The following is a 22,246-nucleotide window of genomic DNA, read 5'->3' on the forward strand; positions in this document are numbered from 1 at the left end:
TTTGGGAAATAGTGAGTTTCTAGAACGTTCTGAAGTATTTTCGCTTGCAGTTTCCTTTAGCCAGTGCAGACTGCCACAAATCGGTATGCCTCATTATTACGGTCTTCATGGGCGAGGAGGGGTGCACAGAGATTAGCCATAAGTGCAGTTTAAAGCCATTTATGTATTAAACTTGATACCAATGCCGAAACGGTTTATCCTTTTTTAATTTTCTTTAAAAACATCCCACTTTAGTGGATTGCAAAATAGTGTATTGTTTTAATTTTCTTTCCTTGCCTGCTGATCACCCGCTCTTCACCACGATATGGTTACTATCGGATCACTTTCTTTTCCTATTAAGCTCACCCATTCTCATATATGCTTAATAAGAACATTCACATGTCTTCTGACTCCCAGTCGAGTACATACTTGTGCTTAGCAGCAAAAATTTACATTTTAGTTCTCCTTTTAATAGTTACCATAACTGTTGTAATCTCTTAAATGAAAACCTGTACATGTGTTTTAATTCCCAAATGTATTCACACAAATACATACTTGGAGCCCATAGCTGTGCCGAGCAAAAGATTTCACATTTTTTAACCGATTTCAGATTTATTATTGAGAAACGAAATGGTAACCATGGTGATCTTCAGTTTAAGCAAGCCAGTGAAGTTTTGAGTTGGTGTTCCAGATCCAACGACTTCGCATGTTGAAACATACGAACAAACATGACCGTGCTTTTGAGTAAGCAGTTATTTGTTCACCCTGTTGAAACTGGAACATGACAGATGTGTAGTTAACCGAACATGCACTGCAGTCTTAAAAATGGTGTCGGTACTTGTAAGGTGAATGGCTTCCAAAAGTGCAGACTGAATGAGAATTATGTGAACACGTTGTGCTCTAGGATTCCACCTCATATACTTCACAGTTTCTTTAGCATGAGGCATAAAATACCAGATCCATACAGCATAGTTTAATTGGAAACAGTTACAAAATCAGCACTCCGATCATCTGTGTTATCAAACAGTGGGCATATTTAAAGGAGACAAATTGGGCTAGCTGAAAATACATAAGTATATAAAAACCATCCTTTCAATCAATCAATCAAAGCATTTATATAGCGCACTACTCACCCAGAGGGTCTCAAGGCGCTGGGGGAGGGGGGTCCGCTACTGCTCGAACAGCCAGGTCTTGAGTTGCAAAGAACCCTAAGCAACCTTTTCTTAGCACAAGAGAACTTAAGACCACTATTTCATCTCGGAGTTCATGCCTGGGATTGTTTCAGGCACGTCAAACTGGCAGTTCTCCATTTCCAAAGACATCTTACTTAAGGGAGATTTCTGGCCTGTTAATGGCTTGGCAGGCATACGATTTCTCGTGCCTCCCATTCTGAATTTTCGTCCTCTCCTTGGACATTCACAACATTATTGCGGGCAGTAATATAGGTCCTCTGAACTACAGGTTTAAGCCATAGGGATCATCTAGTATGCATGTTGCAAGCAGAGGAAAAACCGAACAGAGACTCTTTTTGGACATTATATTACCAAAACCCTATCTTTCAGCGTGTACAATTTGATATCCAAATGAGAAGTGCAGTTCTTTGGGTTTTGGTTTTTATAAAACTAAGATTGTGCCTTTCTAGGTAGAAGCTGGGGAAATAAGGTAGAGATCAGACTAACATGGACAGATTCTCAGTGAGGAACCAGAACGATATTAGGCTTTTCAACATTTCATCCGGTCCATGTTCCCGAGCCTTAGAGACTGATATCTATGATCTTTTGAAGAGTTTCTTATTTCAGTTAAATACGAATTTTCTGGACTTGCTGGAGTTCTGTTTTGTAATAAGTATCTGGCTCCCGGCCAAATTCACTGCTGCATCCTACTTGGCAACACTTTCCTATAAAAATCACCAAGAACAAACACATCAGTAGAGCGGATCATAGATTTCTGGGATTTTTTTTCTCTGAAAGATGGGTCTAATTCAAGGTAGATTATCTCCCAAGTGAAGCAAATGTAATGACCCTTCATTGATTTACAGCAAATGGAGGTTGGATCATGAGCTGGCTAGGGTTCTATATAGCAAGTAAAGGACTTTTCCTTGGGATCTGTAAGTCACACCAACATTCAAGTTCTGGTTTTCTTCAGCTAAAGGCCAAACCCAGAGACCTGTGAAATGGATGGTTTCATGCAGGATTTTAAATATCATTAATGTATTCCCACTATTCCAGTTGATGGGCATATGGTAAAACAATAGGTATCCTTTGGTGGACTTTAAGTGTGTTTCTGGTTGTTGAGCTTTTCTTGAATTGTCTCTCTCGTATCTGTTAATACTGATTTATCTGTTAGGCTATCCACGTTCTTTGGTAATGAAGGATCTGCATTTCTCTCCATGGAGGATTCTGAGGAAAATTTACCCTCACTGAGACTTCAAGAGAGCCAGCTTAATTAAATATCAATGAGTTTTATACCAGTTCTATTTATTTAATAGCTAAATGTTTGCTTGCCCTAGATGGGGTTGCCGTGTTTTTGAAAGTGGTTGTATCCTGTTTTGGAAGATATAGTGCCTGTATTAAAAATTTTGGTCAGGGTAGGTGATGAATGTAAGCAGGAAAATTATTCTGGAGATGACACTTAAACTGTGTTTCATAGTTTGCAGAAGAGTTTTTGATGTTAGGGCATTGGACTGAAAGATAGTTTCTAATTAAAAGTGTAAGAGGCATTCTTGGTATGGTACTGAAGAGCCTTAACATTGCATATATATATTTTTTTACCACGAGAGTCTTAAGATCTCTATTAAATTTGAAGTAATTTATTCCTCTGGGAACCTACCCTACCCCCCCCGCCCCCCCGAACAGTGGATAAACCCAGTGAGTGGTACATATCAATTTGGAGACCATTCATTAGACTGAGCTCATTTACCATTTTATATCATTCCAGCAGATTCACTCCATTGGAAAATATTACTTCAAGTCCATATTATGCGAAGGCACTGATCGTTATCAGTAAATTTTGAAAGAACATAATTCTGACCTTTTGGTTCTGACATGATTTTTTGTTTCTTTCCTAGTTAATTTGGAAAATGATAGTTTTGTTAATGGTACTTGTGGCACGGATTATCCCGCCTAGTAAATATTTTAGAACTAGTAATAATGCTTTGATTTTCACTTTGAAGGCCAACTCCAAAAATTATATGTATTGCGTTAACCTCTCTGGTTCAAAGATGTAGCAACTTGATTTAAGAAGAGTCCTAGTGGTGGAGCTCGAAATCTTAATGTTCAAAGTTAATTTGGATTGTTCACAGTTGATGCAGAGGATTACTGATAAAGACCACCCATAAAGGAAACCCTTGTTGAAGGGGAGGAGAGGCTTTTTATAATTGTAGGCCAAAGTTAATTGGATGTAACGGGTCATATGTTTGTTGCTTTGACTGCCTTTCTTCCCCTTTGGTTCTGGCAAATTCAATTTTGTTAAAAGCTGCTGTCTAGTAAATTAAATGTGAAAAGGTTAATTCTCACCACCATCTCCTTGATAGAATAGTGACTTTACATCCATGAGTAGGGAAGTCCACAATCAAGGAGTCCGTTGTTTCTCACCTGTCCTCACTCCATCTCGTCTTGTTCATTACTATAAATCCTTTATTTTGCAACAACTGGGCGTGTTTGTTCACAAAAAAAATCTGAAAAATCACATTTCAAGTCACTGGATATCTGGGACACTTTTCCATACGAATTATCCTGTTTTAAGTAAATGTTTATGTATGCTCTCAATTGAGAATCAAAACCTTGTACTTCATGAAGGTTTACAACTGAATGTTCCAAACATTGCAACACTTATGTATTTAGAATACTAAACTAAACTCTGTATTTGTTACATGTTTGTACTGTTTGGCTGTTCCCAGGATGCATGTTGTTGTGTGCATCATTGATTGCCGCTGAGATGTGTGTGTGTGTGTATTTTCCCCCCATAGAATTATTGTAAAATAGAAGCCCTCCTTTTGTTCCAGATTTGGTGACCTTTGAAGACCTTGATGAACGAGCTATAGATGCTCTTAGGGAGTTTAACGAAGACGGGGCTTTGGCTGTGCTGCAGCAATTTCAAGAAAGCGACCTATCGCATGTTCAGGTATGAATTCAGAAATCAAGATTTTATAACCGGTGTTCTTGGTTTGTTGACAACTTTTTTCCTACATAACAATCTTTATTATAATTAACATTGAGTTGCTCAAACAGAGGGAATGAATTAATGTGTTCCTTATTTTTCTCCACAATTGGTCTCAGTTTTAAGTGTTTTTACATTGAACTACAAACAAAACAGCGACCATTTGTTTTGAAAGTTTATTTTTGGATCTGTCATCCAGTGCCTGTATGCGGTCATGGGTGACAAGAAGTGCTCTACAAATCTACTGATTGATTGACAGTTACTTGTGTCATTGCTTGTTTTTATTTTCCTTTCCTTGTGCATGCATCACTCTGCACAAAGTCTAGTGTAAGATAGTTGGTGCACCAAAAAGTATTTGGTCTGAACTAATTTTTGTGTTTGTATAGTTGCAGACTAATTTTATTAATTTTCCAGAATAAAAGTGCATTTTTATGTGGAGTTATGAAAACCTACAGGCAGCGAGAGAAGCAAGGAAACAAAGTTCAAGATTCCACTAAGGGACCAGATGAATCAAAGATCAAAGTAAGTTTCTTAGCATAATGGTCTTCAGTGCATAGGAAAAAATCTTCAATTAAAAAAAGATTGTCTCTTCTATGACTTTAGAGTTGCCTTTAAACTGTCCCTTCATGTTGGCATCCTTATTGAAAGACTTGAAAAACTTTGGACTGATACTGTTGGTACAAAAGGAGACATTTTTGGTATGTTATGTCTATTTTGGGTTCTGGCAGGCTTATTTCTTAGCTTTAGTCTTTAATGTACATTTTTAATGATTTGCTACCACAATAGATTGTGGCGTACATTTCCTTATTAAATTCAGCAACTGGTCTCTATTTTGCCCACACTGAAAATGGTGTTGATTTGCTTCCAAAATACTTTTTAGATTTACGCAATGAGAAAGTTGCTAGCTAGTTAGCCTGTCTCGTAAACACAAGATTATTTGTTTGCAAAACGTGTAAATCAACCACTGGTGGAAGGGGGACGTAATGGAGAGGTTCCTCTCAACTCCACTGGCCATCCTGTTTGTATCCTGAATCACAAAGGGGATATAGTAAGTACATATATCTATAACCTAGTTACAATTTCCTGAGTGCCAAAACATTTGTTTAGAAGGCTGGGAAACCTTACCCGCAGTCCTGTGGCATGCTTTATCATTAGCAGCCAGTAATCTCCATGGAGTTAGTAAATGGGGATATTTAAATGACCTCCTGAGCATCCCAGACATGCCAGTTATTTTCTTGATTCCAAAGATGTGTATATTATTCCCACATGAACTCCTTGGTTCAAAAGATTAATGACTGTAGAATTTGGAGTCTTTTCATATTTGTGAGTTATCTTTTTAATGCCAATAACCTATTAGGATCCCAGGTGGGGAAGAGTAATATTACATGCTTTTCAAATCGGATGCCTCTTAAAGCATGCACATTGTCTCAAGCACATGAGTCTCATTGTGTTTGTGTATGAAAAGCAAACTGAACCTCTTCACTTTAAATCCTGTTTGGCACACTCTTATTGCTATCTTTAAGTGCTGACAATTGGTAAAGATCCAAGTAGGATATGCTGCATGAAAAGTAAGCTTTCTCCCTAGTAGAATTATCTCCAAATGAAATTATGCTGGTTTTTGAAGCCCTGCCTAAGTGAGGATTCAACTAGAACTTCAGAAGCTTTACTTCGGTCTGACAGTTGGGCAGATGGATACATCTGCTATTCAACAGACATGATTTTATATCCACTGCTAGAACTTCCCTTAGTCTTACGGAGCACTAGGACCATGAGCCTTCTTCAAAAGGCAGCTGCTAAGTTTGGCAGCCAACAATAAATGTAATCATCTTTCTGTTGACTTCTCCACGCACTGCTTTTGGTTCCAGGACAGTCCTAAACAAGCAGCCTAAACCCATTCAATAGGCTAAGATGCCAAAATTCCATAGGATTTTTCATTTAAAATAAAGTAATTTTATCTATTTCTGTAAAAAGGGACATGCACTCCTATAGTGTACTAACATAGCCTTTTATTTTCAAAGAAAGGCAAGTAATAGCAGGCAATTGGCCCATAGGCTGCATAGATAAAAACACATTAATAAACTAGCTCAGTGCCTTTAAGACCTCCCTGCTCCCATCATGCACCACAGGCGACAAATCAGTTCTTTTTTCCAGCTCCTGTGAGGATCCTGGAACATTGAGCTTGTCAATTTCTGATTGTTCTACTCAGATTGGTTTCTTGATATTTTTTTCTATCTTAATTTGATGTTTTTTGACTGCTGGTAACTTTATTAGTAGTTTTTTGACAATTTTGAGAACTTTTTCTGTCAGAAATGCCAGCATTGTTCAATAAATGTTCCTCCTGTGGGAAGAAGATGGCAAAGTCTGACCCACATTCTGTCTGTATTGTGTGTTTACCATCCTTGCACAATCCAGAGAAGTGTTGTTGTTGTTGCCAGCAATTTTCTAAGAAAACACTTCGAGACAGAGAAAAGATAAAGCTTCATGCCTTGTTGGAGAGAGGAAAAAGATTTTTAAAAAATGGGCTTGCGAGCAGCCATGCTTTTAAAGAGCCCTTCTCGTGTAAAAACACACAGATCAGAGAATAAACAGCGTCTTTCTTCTTCTCAAGCATCAAAAAGGAAGCAGATACTGGACTGTTCCCCTTCAGCTCACGGTCGATGTCAGAAAAATATACACTGCATCCGAAGAAGTCTAGGGACAGACAGATCACCGTCGAGGCAACATGCAAGTCTACATCGAGACACGTTGCATCTGGCTCGGAGTATGTCAGACCAGAGAAGCGTAAGTCTATGCCATAGGCTGTTTACTTCTTCTAAGCCACCACACACCATCTCTCTTCATTGGCAAGTGGTTTGGTGCTGAGGAATTCCCCCTGGTGCTGGAGTGCACTGCAACAGCCTCTCCAACTAAAAAATGCTTCTGTTTGGCACACATTAGCTCACAGTGATCGTACCACCATGCTTACCATCTCTGTGTAAGCTGGGATGAGATTTCTTCATATATTTAGGTCCAATGCAGGCATAGCTTGTCGAGGAGAGATAATCGGTTGGGTCAGATTCCCTCACTTAGAACCTCCCAGCGCAAATCCCTCTCACAGCCTCTGAAACCTCAAGAGAGAGCTGTGCCAGGGACTCAGAGAAATGTGGTCTTCTCACTGGCCACCTGTCTACGATCGGATCTTTGACTTTTGCTCCTAATTTACACAGGGCAGTCTCATCTTAATTATTTTATGAAATTATTGCCAGTGTGGCCCGCACGCCCCCATACATACAAAGGGAAACCAATAGGTGCAGAGTAGGCTCATTTGATTTCAGCCTTGGCCAGTGTGGATTTTTAATCAACCACAGAATGCCTTCTGCGATTTGTACTTGAAAATGAAGGCTCAGAATTTCAGCATGAAAAATGAATGTGGCTAAGCTTCACCTTAGGTTGTCTGACAACCGGTGTCTCACATGACATCTGACCACTTTGTAGATTAAAGACTATTCATACTTCAGCTATCAAAATGGTTCATGGTTTAAACTTAAATCATGAGGAAAAAGAATGAAGTGCAACAACTATAATGCAAAATTTCCGATTTTTTTGCCGCCATATCCTTGGGGTCTGTCTGTTTTATATAATATATATAAATATAGTTTTGTTTGGCTGCTTGCCACAGATGGTAATCAAGGGACAGCTTTCAACTTATGTAATTATTCTTTTCAAGTAAACTCCATGTTTTTTTAATGAGTTTGAGGCTGTTGTCAGATTGTCTATCAATGTTTGTAATACATAGGTAATTTTAATACTGGTGGATTTGCTCCTCCCAAAACTTTGTTTTCTTCTTCTGGTATGCAGTGTCTCTTTCCAGAAGCGGTTTTAAAAATGTTGCATACCCTATTCTTTATGCTTCAGTGCTTTTGTTGCACAAAATTCAGTCTCATAAAACCCCATACTTCTCAGAAAACTGTGAAATATGGAAAAATACACCTGCTTACCTATGAAATATGGGACACCCAGACCACTCTTCAGAGCTTCACCATTGTGCGTCTACTAGGATTAAGCAGAAGGAAGGGCCAAATTATGCAGCTGAGCGATCTAAATTATGCATCAAAAAAGAAAATTATTCAAAACGTTATGTGGTATTTTTTACTAGTTTAGCTACAAACATTTTTTGAAAAAGCTGTTAATTATCTCGATTTTCTGTCAAATAGGATACATCCATAATTGTGGTGAACTTTGCAGTCAAAGAATCACACAAATCAGTTGTCCTAATTATTGTCCATTGTTTTTTCAATTTATTCGTGAAGGATAAATATCGATTTCCAAATAGCAGCAGTGCAATAGAAGAACCAGCACTGAAACCCCTTGCAGATTATGTTCCGTAAGCGGACTGCTTGCGTGCTACAACAGACAGCACTACTGCAACAAGGAAGTGCTATCATGAACATTGCCATAGGCAAGGCCAAATATAACCTAAGATACAAGTCTGGAGCACAGGACAGTTCAATGTACAAAGTCATGACTAGAAGTGAAAAATTCCTTTAACTTGTTTTTAAATTTGACATGGAAATGTTATAGTTCTGGCTGTACAAAATTCAATCTCAGCAGTATTTAATGCGCTTCATATAAAGAGAATAGAAATGTTAACAGTATGTCGTACAGTACAAACACAGCTTTCACAACACTTGGTCAAATCCAAACAGTCAACCAGATTGATGTTGGTTGACACCTTAATTGCTTCAGTAGGTGGTAAGAGTTCAGCATATCTAGTATGTTCAAGAATCGACTTTTTCCACACCTATATATTAATTTTAAGTCGATGAGAGAGCACAGCTTTGAAAAGGTTCTCCAGCATTCAAACTTTCATACATTCACATGATTGAATCACACTCTGTTGTCATGCTGGGAATTTCAGACAATCTAGCAATAATCCGGGTTAAAGTGGCCATGGGCTTCAACAACCGTGTTTTGGTTAGTAGCACTTCCACCTAATTTGAAACCATCGGCATTTCAACCAATGAGGTTGAAGTGCTAGCTCTCCTGCTCCCCCTAGAAATCACCATAGCTCTGATTCCTACCACACTTTGTGTGTGAGGAAATCCCCAAGGAAAGCTATGTTCTAACCTGTCGGTCATCTTATCTTGTTAATTGTTCTAGTCTACTCTGGGACTGGACCAGCCCTACCATGAGCTTTCAGAGAAGTGTAAGTTGTTTTTAGGATGAGTCCTCTCCCTGGGACAGGGAGACCTTTTCTCTGTCACCAACTGTCATCAAGACTGACAGATTGAAGACATCTGTTCCATCCATATTCTGCCTGTGTACAGTAAAAGACCTATTCTCTGGGGCTATTCAGTGAAGTGCATCAGACCATGAGGACGACTAAGGTACCATCGACCTCATCAAAGATGTCCTTTCTCCCTCTACCACCATTGATTGCCTTTCCTATACCAGCTTTTTTACCCATACAATTTGCTGCTTGTTTGCTGACCCACCTTCTGGATTCGGAATTGGAGGCCAATTTTAACAATCAAGATGCCTTGAGACTGCCTGCAGTCAAACCCAACTAACTGGATGTAGAACACACACCTGACTTCGTTGAATTTTTACCAACTTTGCAGCAGATGAACGCCTTCCAAAAATTACTTTCTCAACACCCTGAGGACAACCTGCTACTGCACTGCCCCCAGCACCTGCCATGCCTGCTGTACCTACGCTTCTGACTTTCACCTCTGCCTTCCCCGTCACAAAAGATACACCCAAAAGATGCATTTCCCAGAGTTGTAAATCAGCTACTTGTTGCGCCAACACCCAAAAACATGGAGGAGGTGGACTCATCTGAGTCGGTGTATTCAGCTTTGTAGGAAGAGGAGGATTAACTTTCACAGGGAGATGGCAAAAGCATTGAGGAATGAATGCTTTGAGGAATGCGAGAACCATATCGTACTCAAGGATGGCGATAACTCACCCACATAACCAGATTCGTCCCTGAACCACATATCCCAGTTTCATACTTTAATGGAGATGGCCACAAGAAGTTCAATTTACCATTAGATTAGGTGGAGTAGCAGTGCTTCCTTATAACTTTAAAGAACACACGTGCAAGACCATCTCATGTGTAACAATACTGGGCTTCATCTTGTCAGAAGGTATATAAAATTGGTAAATGCCAGCTATGGTTCCAGCAGTGATGCCACGACTGGGGAAAAGGGATTGGCCCCTGACTGCCTTAGTAGACGTCTGAAACCATAGCCATAACTTTAATTGCCCAGCACCGATTTGAAAAAAAACCCCCAAAAAACAAAAAAAAAACACGATCATGTCTCCCACAGTGCCTCTGGAGAGAGACTGCAGATAAATGGATAATTGGTCTATGGAATTAGTTTGATATCGGTGGCCTCCATTAAGGATGTTCACGCTCTCTTCTACAACACACACACACACACACACAATCTGGAAACTTTAAAACTAGACCAATTTGTGAGGTAGATTTGACATGTTGGAATTCATACAAAGGCCACCTGTTTGCCCACCTAAAATTGACCTCTATCTTCACTTGTGGGACCTACAACAGAAGATTCTCCAATTGGACGCTATAGAGATGGTACGCAGACCCCAGAGAAACCAGTGATTTTGTTAAAATGTTTGGTACAGAAAACAACCTAAGGAGACCAATTCTGGTCCCTGTGTGGTTAAGCGCTAAGGAGTTCCCAGATGTATTTAACCTCAATGGACCTTCAAGATGAGAATTTCTACACCCTATCGGACGGAAGCGCTGAAGATATATCCAGTTCTCAGTCGTGGGGCAGTACTACCAATTCAAGGTGCTCCTATTCAGCCAGATTTTGGCACCTCAAATGTTAACTGAGTGAAGTGCCTAGCAGAAGTGTAGGAAAGTGCCCCTTTTTCTCAAAGCCTACCCCAACCCTCTTCCCCCCCCCACACACACACACACATTTTGCCTGAGATCTAATGCGATCTGACTTGATGTGCCCTGGGTCCCTGCCAATCAATATTCCATGGCCTGTGTTCTTTTCCAAAACTGTGCCCTTATACCCACAATTGGCACATCTCTAGCCATGGGTAAGTCCCTTGTAAAAGGCACCATGGGTACCAAGGGCAATGTGACCAGGGAAGGACTCTAAGGATGGCACAATAGATTCTGCAGCCCTTAGAGGCCCTGTACCTTAACCCCCCACACACTGCCATTGAAAGCTACGTGTTTTGGTGCAGGGAAAAGTGAAGTCAACATGTCACACCTCCCTGCAAGAATCATTCCTCAATGAATTAGTTATATATTTCATGTTTAAATCCAATCTTTGATCCAAATTCTTTGTTCGTATTTTTCAAATTTCATCCATTAGTTTCCATTTACTTCGAAGACTGTATAATCCACATTTTTTCAAATGCCGTCTGTATGCCTATCGGGCCTTTTCAGCGACACGTATGGAATGGGCAATTCGTGTAGCGTAGCCTCTTATTATTTAACCCAATGCATTTCGGGCTATACAGCCCTTCGTCAGGGTAACTGAAAGAATGAAAAGACCTCATACAAATCTGTTCAATGAGAGATGCCTTTAACCTTCAAATGTAAAAAACATACTTTCTAAAGCCATATCCACTATGGTTTGCCCGTAGCCAATTCCATCCCAAATTTGTATAAATAATCTCCATCCCAAATTTGTATAAATAATCGTGCAAAGCTAATCATTAAACTCCTTGCCAGCTGTAAGCAAAAATATTTTACCCGAGGAGGTGTGGCCAGCAGCCGATCAAGATGGTCGCACTCTAGGGGAGCTCCGGGGAGTGAAGTAGGATACCCCCCCACCCCATAATCCGACATTAATCCGTCGAAAAAAGTGAACTTCGAGGACCCCCACGGTGAGCGGACTCCGAGCGTTTATCTGCCTGGCAGGAGCTCCATAAGGACCGGATGGTGCGACTGATAAATAGCGGCCTTCGAACCACCATGCAGCCGGACTCTGACGTGGCTCAGCGACTGCCGGAGGCAAGTGCAGCCTGGGTGAGGCGAGCGGCGGACACCTGTGCGGACCGCAGGGGCGAGACACGCACCACGCTTGCTGGTGTGGTGGGGCCAGCTGTGTTTCCTGGGCGCCTTGTAAGAGCTGTGGTGGGCGAGCCTCGCAGGGGGGTATATAGACCCCGAACCTCCAAGATGGAACTTGGGCGTCAAAATGGCAGTAGAGGTGAGCCGGCCCTGACACAGTAGCCGGGAAGTGCAGGCACATTCGTAACTGTCAGGCAATGCCTGTTAATGCCTGGTATGTGCTCCTCATAAAAGCTGGAACGGCTACCAGTGCGGGCAATTAAGAAGTTGGGGCTGTGGTGTTAACCCCGGGCACAGGCGCTCTGACTATCCGGGCGGCAAGGAGCAGCCGCCTGCTTCCTGAAGGCGACAGAATACGGAGTTCTCCTGCGCATAGGTGCCCTGAGGGAGATAACGAGTCATGGAGCGAAATGGCAACTCTGAGCGGTGGCCACTTAATACTGAACTAAGGACATACTGTACCCTGGGGTTCTGATGGACAGATAAGGCGGCACTGCTACACTTATTGGGTAAGACAGCACCATACCCCCAAGACTGAGCTGCGGTTGGTGGCCGGCTCATTGGCAGGTGGCCCTTGGAGGCTGAAGGTGGTCACGCTGAGTGGAGGATTACTTGGTGAGCGCAAAAGTAAAAGGCCAAGGCCTCATAGATCCGGAGTAGGCGGCGCAGCAGGAAAACACCGGCCGGAGCTGTGTCACACCGGCCGGAGCTGTGTCACACCGGCCGGAGCTGTGTCACACCGGCCGGAGCTGTCACACCGACAGATGGAGATTGGTGGGCGAGGGAGGGGAGGGTGGGGGGGGGGCAGGGGCCCTCGCGTGCAACCACAAGTAAAACTGGGGAAATATGCTTACAATAAAGACTTTCCTGCGCTACCCGAGCGCACAGGCACCTCTGAAAAAGTCTCCGACCAGGAGGGAGCGTCGAAAGTGACGCTAAAAGATATAATGTCGGCCCTCACTAAGGTTCAGTCGATGGTGTGGATCATCTCCACAGATTTCTCGTTTTTAAGGTCCGACTTTAAAAAAATGACAGCTAGAGTCACTGAGGTGGAGCAAGTAACGAAATCCTTGTCAAAAGATACCACCATTTTGCTTAATAAGGTCAGCCGTTTGGAGGCGGAAAATAAACTCATGTCAGAAAAGCTGGACGGCCAGGAAGGGCGCTCCCGACGGAACAACGCGAGAATCACGGGAATTCCTGAAAGTGAAGGGAACCAGCCATGGACCTCTACGTTTAGGAGCTTATCAAATCTAGACTCCAGCCCAGAGGACTCCAACTTTTTCTCTGTGGAAAGAGCACACAGAGTGCCCGGGGGTAAGCCGAAACCTGGGGCGCCCCCCAGACCTCGCGACAGATGCTATATTTCAAACAGCGAGGGTGGCCCCACCAATCCATGTTCACAACTCGGTGGTGTCTTCCTTTCCGGAGTACACAGCGGCTGTGTCTAAACGTCGAAAAAGCTTCCTTGAATTAAAGAAAGAACTTAGGCGCAAAGAGCTTCCATACTCCATGCTGTTTCCGGCGAGACTGCACGTGGTGGTGGACGGAAAGACCTGGTTCTTCGAGTCACCGGACGACACACATGATTGGCTCGAGGGATGGCGACGTGTCGAGGGACCCAGGCGGACGGAGAGAAGACGGCAACAGCATCGAGAAACATTCAGCGGACCACCTACGGGGTCAGGAGGAGGAGGAGGAGGTCACACAGCGAATTAACAATGAGGACTGACATGGGGGAATGTTGCACAAAGAAGAAATAAGACTGATACGCGGTCTGACCACATGCAAAAAGAACATTATAAGTGTTCAGGGTAGAAGGGCCTTGGACGGGAACAATGAGATTGAGCAATGGGCTAAAGTGTGCCACAGTCTCTAAATTGTTCTTGAGGAGGGGATGGACTGCGGAACTCCACGGACTTCTCTTCCCCCCCACCCCCCATCCACCCTTTACACGCAAGCACTGTTGATGGGGTTAAAGCACTCTAAGTTGGGGTGGCGGATGGTTGGGATCAGTCTGGCAGGGAGGGGGAGGCAAGGGGGGGTATTTTTGCACTGTTTGTTTTTTGGAGTTTCTTCTGTATTTCCTGGGTTGCGCAAACCAGTGGGTTGATCGGGAACTGGCCCCGTCTGAAGTTACGTGCGATACTCCGGCTGTGTATGTTCTCAAGGTCCACCTTAGAAGGCACTGATATCAACACCAGGCTGAACATTTCAGTGTCCTACTTCTTCAGTCAGGAAGGTTTGGGGTCTGGGAGCACGGTGGGTGGGGAGGGATGGTGGAGTTGTAATCTTCGTACAGGGAGGGAGGTACAGGTATGAGACGAAGGAGTAGTTTTTTTTTTTCTCTACAATGTTAGCTTTTTGTATTAGTTGGCAGCAAAGTTTACAGGCATGGAATTTTCTTCCTTTTTTCCCCAGCAACTACGGCACACATGTAAATCCTTACCTTATCATACATGTATTATCCAACAAGGCAACACAAACTCAAACTACCCCTGATCTCGCAGCACACCCTACAACTCAAGTGACACCCCTGTCTGTGCTCCTATGGAATGTATATGGTCTGGGTGACAATTAAGAGGGGTTTAGTGCTACAGTGCCTGAAGCGATACTTACCAACGGTGGCCCTATTACAGGAAACGCACCTTACTGGTACGGCATGTAAGGCTATGGACAGATCGGGGTTCAAAATGATAGTGCACTCAGAGTTTTCATCTGGCCCGAGGGGGGTGGGCATTTTAATTAAAAACAATCTCCGCTAATAGTGCTTCACACCAAAACGGACGACCATGACCGCTTTGCAGCCATAATAGGCCAATGGGAAGGACGATCACTAAATATAGTTTCTGTGTACATTCCCCCCGCCCTGCATGCAGTGACGCTCCCAGCTCTTAGTAAGTTCCTGCTTGACCTTCCGGAAGGGTAACTACTGATAGGGGGGGACCTTAATGCAATCATGGATACCACCCTAGACCACCACCCAGCAAAAACACATGCACCCGGCGTGACTCTGCTTAGGGGCTTTATGAAGGCAATGGGGCTTACGGATGTGTGTAGATGGCACCACCCCACGATGCAGCAATTTACCTTTCACTCTGGAGTCTATAACCGCTTATCCCGGATAGATTATTTTTTAGCTTCAGCGGATTGCCTTAAAAATGTTGACACATAGAGATAAAACCCAGAGGTATCTCGGACCATTCCCTAGTGCTACTGCTATACACATACAAGGTTAGGCAACACATTTATCCCATTTACCTGGGCTACCTGCAGGTCCCTAAAATTAGAAAAGCTGTTCTCACGGCGACAAAGCATTATTTTCAGGAGCATACCGCATCAGTTGACTCCCAAACTACTCTGTGGGAGGCGTACAAAACGGTCCTTGGGGGACAGGCCATTATCTCTGTTGCGGTGCACAAACTGGAGAAGCAGCTCGACCTACATGACCTAGAGCTAGTGCTGCAGGAAGATGAGGCCCAACTCACCAGAGACCCCACACCGGCGACAACCCAGAAATTGCGTCTTATACAACAGCAGCATAGGAAATATCTTGAGGACCTGACCAAATTGCGTCTGACGGCTACCCAGAGGCGCAACTAGAGCCAAATTTCGGGGGGGCTAAAAACATTTCGGGGGGGGGGGGGCTGAACCTTTAATCAGTAGGCAGAGTGGAGCTGCAGGGCCTCCAACAAGCGGTGAAACAGCAAGGCCTAATTACCATTCAAATGGTCTTTTAAAGACCTGTTAAACGATCGGGTGCGGCTCTGTGTGTGCCCGGGATCTGTCTCATCCCGGGCTGACACACACGACAGGGGGGGGCTGAAGCCCGGTGAGTTCATTGGGTGTTGCGCGCCTGCGGCTACCCAACACAAGATATGAGACTGGGGACAAAGCCGGGAAACTTTTTGCATGGCTTGATAAAAGGGAACAGAGTAACAGATGGATAGCGAGGGGAAAATTACAACAGACCTGCATACCATAGCCTTAGCGCAACATTTCCAGCAGGTGTACACATCGTGTGTGTGTGTGTGTGTGTGTGTGTGTGTGTGTGTGTGTGTGTGTGTGTGTGTGTGTGTGTGTGTGTGGCTCTGTGTGTGTGTGTGTGTAGGGGTGTGTGTGTGTGTGTGTGTGTATGTTGCGCTACTGGAATGTGAATTACCCAGAACACTGTTTGACGTATTTACGCTGCTTTTTAAGAGTTGGAAAGGCAAAGAGTGTGGCCTGCGCCGAAGAAGAGCCAGCTGGTAGGGTTTCAGGTACAATATTGAATCACTGTCTACCGGGTAAATTAACCTATAAAAATAGGAGTAAGTTAAACTTTTTCTTTTAAAAAGAAACCACATGTGAGCTTCGGGGAATGCTTGTATATTCTTGCATGATACATCCTCTGCAATGTACATTAAGTATGTACCATCTGATAGACATCTAGCCGTAGATTCCTTATATTAGATTTTCCTAGGTTTCAGGCTACTTGAGGTACTATTTAAACAGTTTTCTGACAGGATTTCTTTCAGCTTTAGCATGACTGATAAGGAAAAGAAGAGCCTTTTCAGGGCTTGTGCCACTTGTGGCAAAAAACGACTTTATATGGAAGATCAACATAATGACTGTATATACTGTTTATACCCTGACCATAAGACAGAGGGGTGTAGTATATGCAGGAGGATGTCAGTGAAAACCCTCCATGATCGTGAAGGAAGGCTACTTCTGTGGCTCAGGAAGTTGGAAAGAAAGGAGGTAGTGGTTTCTAGTGATAAGGAAGATGCCAGATCATCATCTTCTAAGACATCGTTGAAGAGGGGTGGATCGTCTGTGGAGGTTTCAACTGAACCCCCCTCAAATGCTATGCGTGGGACCTCTGATAGGTCTGGCAAGCCAGGGCCTAACGAATCTCCTCACGTGAGTGTAAAGGAGAGGGAAAGGCAAGCACCACAGGTGCAAAAGGCTAAACTGGATGAGAGCTCGGCGGGGCCTTCACATCAGGAAAAGGTAGCCAAGTCCTTCAAAAAACCGACTGTAGAGGCCTCAACAGTGGGCAAGAAAGGCTCTAAAGCCTCTGTGGTGAATTTGTCTCCTCAGTCGTCGACGAGCCATCCAGCGACGACGAGGACGAGAGCGTCGACGAAGACGTCGATGCCGTCGACGAAGACTGGATCGACGACAGCGTCGACGACGATAACCACGTCGACGGTTACCACCTCGTCGACGAGGACCATCCCGTCGACGATGACTATTCAGTCGACGGTGGCAATCTCGACGGCGACGATCGCGTCGACGATGACGAGCCCGTCGACGATGACAGTTCCGTTGACGATCCCGTCGACCACGATTCAAAATAAGGAGACGGTGGATTTGTTTTCAACGCCGTCGACGGCAGGTGCTACAGAAAGCATCAGGAAGAGGAGGATAACTCCAGATATGACTTCACCTAGAAAGGTGCCATCATTACCTCCAGCCCTTTTGTTGGACGAAGAGGATTACTCGGAGGAGGAGAATGAGATGTATGGGGATGCATACAGTCCATCTCAGTTGAATCTAAAATACCATGATTCGGACCTAGATGAGGAGTATTATTATCGGCAGGAGCAGCGACCACAAAAACAGGTCGCATACCAGGAAACCCAACCACAGCAGGGCATGGTGACGATGCCTATGAGTCTTTTGACAGACTTAAGAGCAATGCTGGAGGAGTATAGGAGCACACAAGGGTCGCGACCAGTGAAAGGTCAAGCGCAGGTTCAACCGCAGGTGGAGGCAGCTCAGTCAGTACCGCCTGCACAGGAGGAACATGAGAGGGAATATCCTCGGCAGACACAAGTCCAAGTAGATACCTCGGATGAGGATGAAACGGGGGAGAACCAGGATCAAGACCCTGATAACGAATGGAACCAGTATGTAGCTCCGGATCCGGCTTCACCAGTGCCAGACCCGATCGATTCGCCTCCGGCTGATGTGGGAGGTTTCTTCAGTTTGATGGAAAGAGCCACAGCACGCTTTAAGCTAGCAATGCCTACACCATCTACGGATTGTTTCTTGTACGATTTTAAAGAGGCATACCGTAAGGCGGTGCGTTCGATTCCCATTGTAGAACACATATGGGAAGAAGGAAAGAAGGTGATGCAGTCCCCAGCGACGGTCATTCCAACTCTTCCGCGCTTGGAGAAAAAATATAAAGCTCCTGATGACAGCCCCGCCTGCTTGATTGGACAACCTAGACCAGACTCGGTCATATCGCAGGCGGCGCAGAAGAAATCACGGAATCCTTCGGCCACCCTCACAACTCCACCAGACAAGGAGGGTAGAAGGTTAGACAACGCGGGGAAGCGTTTTTCGTCAATGGCTAGCTTATTGGTCAGAGCGGCGAATGCCTTGGCGATCCTAGCAAGATACGACCGCCAGATGTGGAGTGATGTGGCACACTATGTGGATCTTCTAGCGGATAACCCTAAAGCGGAAGCACAGAAACTTCTAGAAGAAGGGCAACGTTCTTCTTCGGAAATGATTGACTGCGCGATGGACATCGCCACCATTTCTTTCCGTGCTCTGGGCAGCGCGGCGGTTCTTCGGCGACAAGGGTGGCTGCGAGCGACTTACTTCCGGCCAGAGGTCCAGAATAGTATTTTGGACTTGCCATTTGATGGGGACATGTTATTTGGGAAACATGTCGATGAGACCCTACAGGGTATAAAGAAAGACACAGACAGCAAGGGCTCTGGGAAACCTACAATATAGAAGAACACCGTTCCGTGGAGCAAGAGGAAGAGGCTTCACTTTACCAAGAGGAGGCTATCAGCAGCAACGATACTCGCAGCAGTCGCAGTCGTACAGACCTCAGTACGGCAATCAGTATTATCAGCGACAATCACAATCCCAGTCTTTATCTCGTCAGAACGCTCGTGGACGACAGGGGCGTCAGGGCAAGGACACTGACAAGCGTCAATAGCGGCCTCCTGACTCTGCCAACTGTTCCTCCGCTTCTGGGATCTCCAGTGGGCGGCAGGATATCACAACATCTGAGCAGCTGTGAAGATATAACATCGGATCAGTGGGTATTGAACATCATCCGAAATGGGCATACACTAGAATTCCAGGAATTTCCACCTACAAGAGCTCCCCACGCCACTATTTCAAAACATCTAAACCTTCTACAAAAGGAAGTTCAACAAATGCTTCAGAAGGGGGCGATCCAACGCGTTCCCCTATCACAAAGAGGAGAAGGTTTCTATTCAAGATTTTTTCTGATCCGCAAAACGAAACAAAAGTGGCGTCCGATCCTGGACTTAAGGGAGCTCAACACCTATCTCATGAAGCTGTCGTTTCGGATGATTTCACTCCAGGACATATTGCGCCTCTTGAACCCAGGCGACTTCATGGCGACATTAGACCTAGAGGATGCCTATTTTCATATCCCGATCCATCCAGCTCACAGACGTTTCCTTCGCTTTACAGTAGGCAAGAGTCACTTCCAGTTCATGGTGCTCCCATTTGGATTAAAATCCGCTCCTCGGATATTCACAAAAGTGCTGGCCCCGGTAGCAGCATTTCTGAGAAGACAGTCGCTGGAAGTATTCCCATACTTAGACGACTGGCTGCTGAAGGCTCCAAGCTTACAAGAGGCATCAAAGGCAGTGGACAGGTGCTTAAACCTCTTTATTCATCTGGGTTTACAACTCAACAAGGAAAAATCGGTTCTTCAACCGGCAGGTACGGTGAAGTTCTTGGGAGCGATACTCGATACGCAGGTGTGCAAAGCCTTCCCATCGGAAGAGAGACAGATGAAACTCATGTCTTCAGCCGAACGCTTGCAGAAGAAAAGCTGGATAACAGTCAGGATGTACAAATCTCTTCTAGGGTCGATTTCATCCTGTATTCAATTGATTCCGCACTGCAGGCTGCGAATGCGCCCCTTGCAGGAGGAACTGGACCTTCAGTGGAGACAAGTGGAAGGGTCGTTCGACGACAGGGTGACGGTTACCCAGCAGATGAAACGGTCGGTTTCATGGTGGATGAAAAGATCGCACCTCACAGTGGGACTCGGTTTCAGGGCTGCACCGGCTCCTCACGTCATTACCACGGACGCTTCCCTTCAAGGTTGGGGAGCGATCATGCAAGACCTCCAAGTCAGTGGTCACTGGACTCCGGGAGAACGTCGCTTACATATCAACGTTCTGGAGCTAAGGGCTATTCGATTGGCGATGTTGGCTTTCCTTCCAAGGATTGCCAATTCAGCAATCCTGGTGCGGATGGACAACACAACCGCAATGCATTACGTCAACAAGCAGGGAGGCACAGGAAGCCCAGATGCTGTGGGAATGGGCGATATCGCAGAACATCACGCTCGTGGCAGAACACCTTCCAGGAGTATGCAACACGAAGGCGGATACACTAAGCCGCCTGAGAGCAGTCTCGCGCGAGTGGGAATTGGAGAGCACAGTGGTCAAGGACATCTTCTTCCGTTGGGGTACCCCAGCGATCGACCTGTTTGCAACACCAGGGAACAAGAAATGCCAGTGTTATGCAAGCAGGGAACACCATCGAGGGTCACTGGGGAATGCCCTTTCGATGTCTTGGTCAGGCGCGTTTGTTTACGCCTTTCCACCATTTCCCCTGATTCCTCGAGTCCTCAAGAAGCTCAAGATGGACAGGTGCAGGATGATACTGATAGCGCCTGCCTGGGCTCGCCAGTTTTGGTACACGGAGTTGCTTCTTCTATCGGAGAAAGAGCCCATTCTTCTGCAACCCAACCAGACGCTTCTGTCAATGTACAACGGCCAGGTTCTCCACCCGAACCCGAGCTCGCTTCAATTAACAGCTTGGCTCCTGAATACAGGGAGTTTAAGGATTTAGACCTCTCAGAAGAATGCAGGAACATTTTAGCGCAGGCACGAGCTCCTAGCACTAATAAGACATATAGAGCGAAATGGAAGAGGTTCTATTTGTGGTGCCAGAGAGAGAAAGTACATCCATTCTCTTCAGCTCCGCATCAACTCTTGCCATACATTCTATCTTTGGCACAGGCAGGCCTGGCTCATGCTTCCATCAAGGTCCACTTGGCAGCTATTTCCAGGTATAGAAGAACGAGATCGGGCCCTTCTCTATTATCAGCAAGAGTAATAAAACAATTCCTGAAAGGACTGTTTAGAGTCTTTCCGCCAGTTAGGCCCCCACCCCCGGTGTGGCACTTGAATGTGGTCCTGGCTCAGCTGATGAGATCGCCATTTGAGCCAATACATAAGGCGGACCTAAAGTTCCTATCATGGAAAGTGGCGCTTCTTTTGGCACTTACCTCCTGCAAGGAGAGTAGGAGAGCTTCAGGCTTTAACTATCAAAGAACCTTTCTTGCAGTTCAAGAACGATACATTGATCCTACGATTGAACCCCAAGTTCATTCCGAAGGTACCGACAGACTTTCATCTTAATGAACCAGTGGTTTTTAAATCTTTTTTTCCTCGACCCAGGCTGAGAGGACACTTCATTCTCTGGACGTGCAGAGATGTTTGAAATTCTATCTGCAACGCACAGCGGGATTTCGAAAAACACCCCAGCTGTTTGTGGCTTTCGGAGCCCCAAGGAAAGGATTTCCTTTGTCAAAGCAAGGGATTTCTAGATGGATAACAAGTGCGATCCGTTTCTGCCACCAGGCGGCAGGCAAGCCTTTGCAAGGACAGGTGAAGGCGCATTCCACAAGATCAGTCTCAGCATCAACAGCGCTGTTTGCTGGGGTATCCATAAAGGATATTTGCAGAGCGGCCACCTGGAGCAGTACTCGCTCATTAACGAGGCACTACTGCCTGGAGGCGGCTGCAAAGGAGGATTCGGCTGTTGGACAGGCAGTCCTGAGAAATCTCTTCCAATAAGAGGTGAGCTTTCCTCTCTTCCCTCCTCCTGTTTTTTCAAACATTTCGTTTATTATGCTTTGGTTACTGCTTTATGGTTGTTATAATCTGTGATATCATTGGTTTGTAATGATTCTGTAACTGTGCACGAAATGTTTGAGGTATGCTAACTGCTATCTACTCTGATACAAGCAATGGGAATCTATGAAAGTTCCAATACTGG

General features: G+C 44.7%; 1 protein-coding gene across 6 annotated transcripts in view; it reads left to right on the plus strand.

The window, feature by feature from the left end:
• Positions 1-22,246, plus strand: part of HNRNPR (heterogeneous nuclear ribonucleoprotein R) — a 340,992-nt gene that overhangs the window by 83,088 nt on the left and 235,658 nt on the right. For all 6 annotated transcript variants that reach the window (XM_086957668.1, XM_086957669.1, XM_086957673.1 and 3 more), the window contains 2 exons: positions 3,983-4,101; positions 4,552-4,659. In XM_086957668.1, the coding sequence (XP_086813794.1) occupies positions 3,983-4,101; positions 4,552-4,659 (227 nt within the window). The remainder of the gene's footprint in view (positions 1-3,982; positions 4,102-4,551; positions 4,660-22,246) is intronic.

The sequence above is a fragment of the Lissotriton vulgaris genome, chromosome 2_1, assembly GCF_964263255.1.
Source record: "Lissotriton vulgaris chromosome 2_1, aLisVul1.2, whole genome shotgun sequence".
Classification (NCBI taxonomy): domain Eukaryota; kingdom Metazoa; phylum Chordata; class Amphibia; order Caudata; family Salamandridae; genus Lissotriton; species Lissotriton vulgaris.